At 28.9% G+C, this 6,370-nt stretch overlaps 1 protein-coding gene across 1 annotated transcript; it reads left to right on the top strand.

The window, feature by feature from the left end:
* The first annotated feature begins 704 nt into the window (after nt 1-704).
* Nucleotides 705-4,126, top strand: LOC115955467. Its single transcript, XM_031073590.1, has 3 exons — nt 705-791; nt 3,602-3,757; nt 3,845-4,126. Exons 1-3 carry the CDS (start codon nt 705-707, stop codon nt 4,124-4,126), a joined length of 525 nt encoding a protein of 174 aa, XP_030929450.1.
* The last annotated feature ends 2,244 nt before the right edge of the window (nt 4,127-6,370 follow it).

Raw genomic sequence — 6,370 nt, 5'->3', positions numbered from 1 at the left:
GGTGCAGCTTAATTGCCAAGGAAAGCATGCTGCATAACAAAAACAAGCAACAACAAAGAGCTTATCAGAAGAAAATCTCATGGTACGTCAAAACAAAAAAAAACAAAAAAAAATCAAAGAGAGAGCTTCATTTTAATCTCTAGCCTGTGAAAAAAAAAAAAAGTTAGTACAAACTAAGTTTGTGAAAAAAAAAAAAAAAAAAAAAAAAAAAAAAAAAAAGAGGTTAGTACAAATAAAGCAAGTCATAAAGAAAAAAAAATATATATAAAAAAAAAGAAAACAAAAAGAAAAAGAAAAAAAAAGAAAGGCATAATTTCTCTAAGCTTAGAGAATTATGCTACCCACCAGAGATGTTGTTTGTACAAACTCAATGCATGCCCCGGATGGCCTTATATAGAGATTTGTGGAGCTCAAAGTCAAATTTTACAAGCACTAAAGGTCAAGGAAGTCTACGCCAAACCTTGGAAAGAAAATGGTGCTCATAAATGTATCATGCTGTTAGAAAGAAAAAAATTACACTAGACCTCAGAAACAACCTATAGGCCTGCAGAGAGGAAAAACTATAGCACTAGACTATGAATGAGGTTCTAGGCCAGCAAAGGAAGCTCCTTATTCTACTATGTCACCAACCCCTTTAGAGACAGTAGAGACACTCGGTGGTTACCTTGAAGCCATTCCTGCTTGAATTGTCAAAGATTGTCAGGATGGCCACCGCTAAAGAAGACCAAAGTGGCAACACGTCCAACAATGGCTGCGGTCTCCCACTCCAGATTTCTACAATTTCTGACAAGGTTTCACAAAAAATCAACCCACAAAAATCTTCTAAGGACTTTGATGAACAAAACCCAGGAAGATCTTCAACAGCGGAGCCACCACGCACCGCCATAAACTCCTAAACGTCCCGCGGGTTTGTCATTCAAATCTGCACAAATCTAAGAAAATTGTCACAAAATGGGTGCCACCACTAGATCCATCGGCCCACGATCTACAAAGCCCAAAAATTTCAAGCCCAAAAACGGCTACAATGGTTTTGGATACCACAATATTGATTGTAAATTTGTGACTATCAAGACTTTATTTTACACAAATCTGTGAGTTTTTCCTCTTGGGTGATTTCACAAATGTTAGAGTTGATTTGTCATGTTCATTGTGTGTGCATTATATTGTGATTGCTTTAATATATTGTTTTCAAGTTATCGTACAATCCAGGATATGTTAGCACTTAGCACAATTAGGCAATATAAGGAGTTCCTAATAATATTTCATTTTTTAAATCATCATTTGTGAAATTATGTTTAGTTTATGAGAATGTTGTGGGCTAAAGTTTTCCAATACTTTTTGTAATACCTAAAAGAGAAAAGGGGAGGAATGGGGTTAAAAGTGGTGATAAATTGGGTTTAATCTATAGAAACAATAAGAGATATTTCTTTTATTTTAACTTTTTATATGCTCCTTCATACCCTCACACAAATTATGATACATACCTCAAAGGCTCTAACTAATATTGTCATATAAGTTTTAGCTTGGTGTGATTCATTGTGGTTCCTAGGAATAGCAAATATGATGTTTGAAATTGTCATATAAGTTTTAGATTTGTGTGTTTCAAGCATTTATGTGATTTTTAAATTTTTTTTACTTAGGTTAGTTTGTTTTTGTGTATCATTTTTTGTAGGTTCTTGCTTGTAACAAATTAGTAAATGCTTTAAAAAAAAAATGACCTTTGTTGATTGTTAGTGAGAATAGTAAAGGGCAGATTATTGAAAGCGAAAACTGTAGAGCACTCCACTACAGAGTGTACTATCCAAGCCATAGTCCAAGTATAAATTTTATAAATCTAGTTTTTTTTTTTTTTTGGGTTTGTTTCTGTGAGGAATAATGGTTAATGGGTGCTTGATTAATTATATATTGAATTGAATTTACAATGATGGGCATGGATATCTAATGTTATCTACACTTTTTTGTGTCAATTGCATTGGATTCAGTTGCCAAGGTTAGATTTTTTTGGGTCCTGTTTATTGCGGTTGTTTTAGTGAGGAAAAACGGTTAATTATGCATTGAACTTAATTCACAATGATCTATACTACTATAGGTATTGCGTGAGAAAACAGCGAGTTTGAAAGCTACCTACCTTCTTGCTCTACATTTTCACAATAATGGCTGCCTATTTAATTTCCTTCCTTCCTGTCTTTCTTTCCACACGGTGTATAATACTGACAGAAGAGCAAAATTCATCTTTCAAGAAGAGCAAAATATTATAGTAAACATTTTATCCATCCTATTAATCTGGGTGGTTCTTACTTGCAAGTTTCAACTAACCATTAAATATGTAATTAACTTGAAAGACGTATTGTAAAATGATTTGCTCTTATTTAGTTAATTAGTTAATTACATACTTCAAAAAATTAGTTCTTTAGTTCAAATTAGTTAAAAAAATTAGTTCTTTAATTCAAATTAGTTAAAAAATTTGTTCTTTAGTTCAAATTAGTTTTTTTTTTTTTTTAAAAAAAAAATAGAAAGCACAGCAAATTAGTTCTTTAGTTCAAACATTATATAAACTAGCTTGTAACTCCATGCATATGCATATGCATGATACATAATATAATTCATATATATATATATATATAATTTAAATACTATTGATAGTCAATTTTATATTTTATTAACTCTTTAAAAAAAAATTGTATGGATATTATTATGTATAAAATATAAATTGCCCCTTCTTTTTTTGTGAAGAACTTTTTTTTTTTAATGATTTATTTATTCTAGACTCTTTTGGTTTTTATACTTAATAACTCACTTGGATAAATATTTCTGATATAATCACATATTTGATGCTAAAATTAAGAAATAAAACTCTTTAAGAATAAATAATTTAGGATACATGGCGTAAAATTGGAACTCTAATTTGGAATTTTAATTTGAGTTTCTCTCAGCTTCACCTATTATTATATATATAGATATATAGATTATGTCTTCAATTCTTTTTTGAGCAATACGTCTTCCACATATTTTCAATACATCTTTCCAATTTAATAACTGAAGTTGAAAGTATGTAATTAATTTATGAAAAAAAATATTTTTAATTAATTTTATAGATCTATTTCATGTGAGAATGATATATTTTTAATGGAAATTTTTTAATGAAATTGGAAGAAAGAACTAAATTGCAGGCAATTTTTTATTTGCAATATCTCGATAGGGGATATGTAACTTTCAAATTTGACAATTTTTAAACTACTATTGCATAATGTTCAATTAGAGGCATTTGTAAAAATATTAATGCCCAAGCCAGTGATAATTGAATGATTACTCTTTATGTTACTCTGATCAAATAAGCTGCATTTACTCAAGAACTTCTCCACTATTAGATTTGGTCACATGTATTTAGGGTTTCTGTTTCCCTCATTGGGTTTCCATAATACTTTTTCTATGTCTTTTTATTTTTATACTTTTCTTGGGAGTTATATACAATTGAAAAGCTGTTTGACAAATTTCAAATGATCAAACAGCAATGAAACTTAATCATAGCGCAACAGTAAGCTATCAACAATTACAAACTTACCATTATTTGCAAAATCAAACATTGTGTTTTAATCCACAGACTGTGTTTAAGGAACCACCGCAAAAGGATGGAATCAAGAAAAGTCTAGACCAGACTTCTAACAACAAAACATCTGAAGTTATTGATACAAAACCATTCCCACACACAAATAATGATCCAAGTGATCCACCCACAAATAATGTTGATATCACAACAGTAAGCTTTCTACTGCTATATTTATTTGCAAATTCATTCAAAAAAAAAAAATCTGCAATATAATTTAATAAACACACTTTGGTGTAGGAAACATTGGAGAATTATGAAATCAAGAAAAGAGTAGATCAAACTTCAGACAAAAACACATTTCAAGTTCTTGATACAAAACCATTAACAAACGCAAATAATGATGCAAGTGGATCAAAACAAGAAGACAATGATTATGCCATCCCATCAATGAGTTCTGCCTCTAATGTTGAAGATGCGGAACCAAATGACGATAACCTGTTCCTTCAAGATCTGATCAATCATCGAAAAGCTACAAAACAAAAGTCATCAACGAAGAAGAAGCTTCAAAGACACAAATGATATTGGAATTTTATATTTTCCTACCTATATGAACTTATTTCAGAGTTGTATTATTTCTTCATATTGTGTCAAAAAAATAAAATCAAATACTTTCCTGCATTAATAATAAAAGCTTTTTGGAAAATCAAATTGTTATCCAATTAAGCATTAGCACTGATAAAATCAATACCAGCCAGCAGCTATAGCTACTTCTATTTCATGAAATATACTCATTTAAGTTTAATTACAAACTTCATTATTTGACAATCAAAACATCATTTTTTTAATTTAACATCTAAATTAAACCACATCCTCCAAATCTATTAAAATATATATCTTTTTTTCTCTCATCTTTTATTATTATTATTATTTTATAAAAAACGTGTTAAAATACAAACAATGTTGTATTTAAAAAAAAAAAATTAATAATTCATTTAGGTGGGTTTCATTTGATTGAAGAACTTAAATATACTACCACCAACTACTGTGCCAAATTCTTACCCATTACCACCACACATATAGTGCTTTCAATAATTGATTCATTGTAATTTTTAATATCAAATTTTATAACTGAATGTCGTTAGAAAAATAAAAGGACCTCTTTATGTTGCTCAATATTGCTGTAACTTAACACCCAAAAAAAAATTTTATTTTACCTTTAAACATAATTTACAAATTTTTTATTGCAAAGACTCTTCAACATCCTCTGTTTTCGATTATCTAATAAATCGGTTCACGAAAGTATATTACCTTTCCATTTATTTCAAAACTTACACCATCCCAGTCCGAATCAAACATGAAGCTTTCAAATCATTTGCCTTTCACAACCAAATACTTCAATTATTTATGAAAATTTCCCATTTTTAAAAATATAATGAACCTGTCATCTCTTCTCCATAATATTCTAATATTCTTACAATTAAAATCATACAAATATTTTATTGTTATCAACTAAAATTATTAAAAAAAAATCTATATTACGTCATCCTATTTAAACATAATTTATATGAATCTATTAAAAAATGGTGGCAAGTATATCTTTCACTGTAAAAAGGCAAAGGTTGAAGAGGATGAAGATTGAACAATTCAAACGACTCCTACACTAATGAACATCACTCACATGCTACTTCAAGGTCTGTCTTCAGGTAGCCACGTGTTTATGTTATTACACCATATCATGGGACAAGATATAAATTTAAAAAACAAACTGACAATCACCAAAATTAATAACTTTGTCTTAAGTAAATGATGTGGACATTAATCAATTTGCAACTATTTACATGTATTTAATAATACATTTTTTGGGTCCCTGTTATATAGATATTGTCATAGGAATGTTATAGGTTGTGCTATTTAGCATATACAGATTATTAGGATAGGATACATATGTTAGTGTCTTTTGTCTTGTCTTGTAGAGATTTCTTTTCCCTATCTTTGTTCATTTGGATGCCTCTCTTTCAGTTACTTCTGCCAAAATTCAATATTTGCTCATCAATAGATATCCAACAATTTTAAGTGAATTTTTGTTGCTTGCTATTCTCCTTATTCAAACAGCCAAGAAAATTTATAACTCATTGCTTTAAATAAATATGGAAATAGATTTAAAAAGTCATGGGCATGAATATAAGAATTAAGAAAACTTTTCAATTTTGTGTATAAAACTAACTACAATGCAAAATTGCAAGAGTCAAGATTCAATGAATTAGGTAAATATTATGTCTCCACATTTGTCAAATATAAATCCTCATTTTCATTGGACTTAGAAATTAAACTTCCATAATTTTTCTCACAATATCTTGGGTATTCTTTTAGAGAGGTATGTTAATTTTCAAAATATTATGTTCATTTTAAATAATTTGTTTCGATTTTATGTGTACGTTTTTTCCTATGTATTTAGGCTTATTTTTTTATATTATGTGCCAATATATATTTTGGATATTTCGTATGATGCATATACTTGGTAAGGATTTGTTTTTGGCTACTTTTAGTTCAATTAAAATTTGTAGGTGAAAATGTGAACTTTGTGATTTGGTGACATTTATTGGTTGCATGAATTAGAAGAATTTTTCCCCCAATATATTTAGTTTAAATTTAGTTTTAGTAAAACCTTCTTATATTAACTACAACTAACAATAGTATTATTCATAAAATCAATAAAACATAAATAATTTCTTAACAAATTTATCAAAATACACCGCCCATCGCGCAGGATACCAGCTAGTAGTTCCAAAAGGCAGTAGATAATAGGAGGTCATCTTGTTCCAT

Source organism: Quercus lobata, chromosome 8 (assembly GCF_001633185.2).
Source record: "Quercus lobata isolate SW786 chromosome 8, ValleyOak3.0 Primary Assembly, whole genome shotgun sequence".
Classification (NCBI taxonomy): domain Eukaryota; kingdom Viridiplantae; phylum Streptophyta; class Magnoliopsida; order Fagales; family Fagaceae; genus Quercus; species Quercus lobata.
Note: the sequence above shows the minus strand (reverse complement) of the source record. Positions and strands in the feature narration are given on the sequence as shown.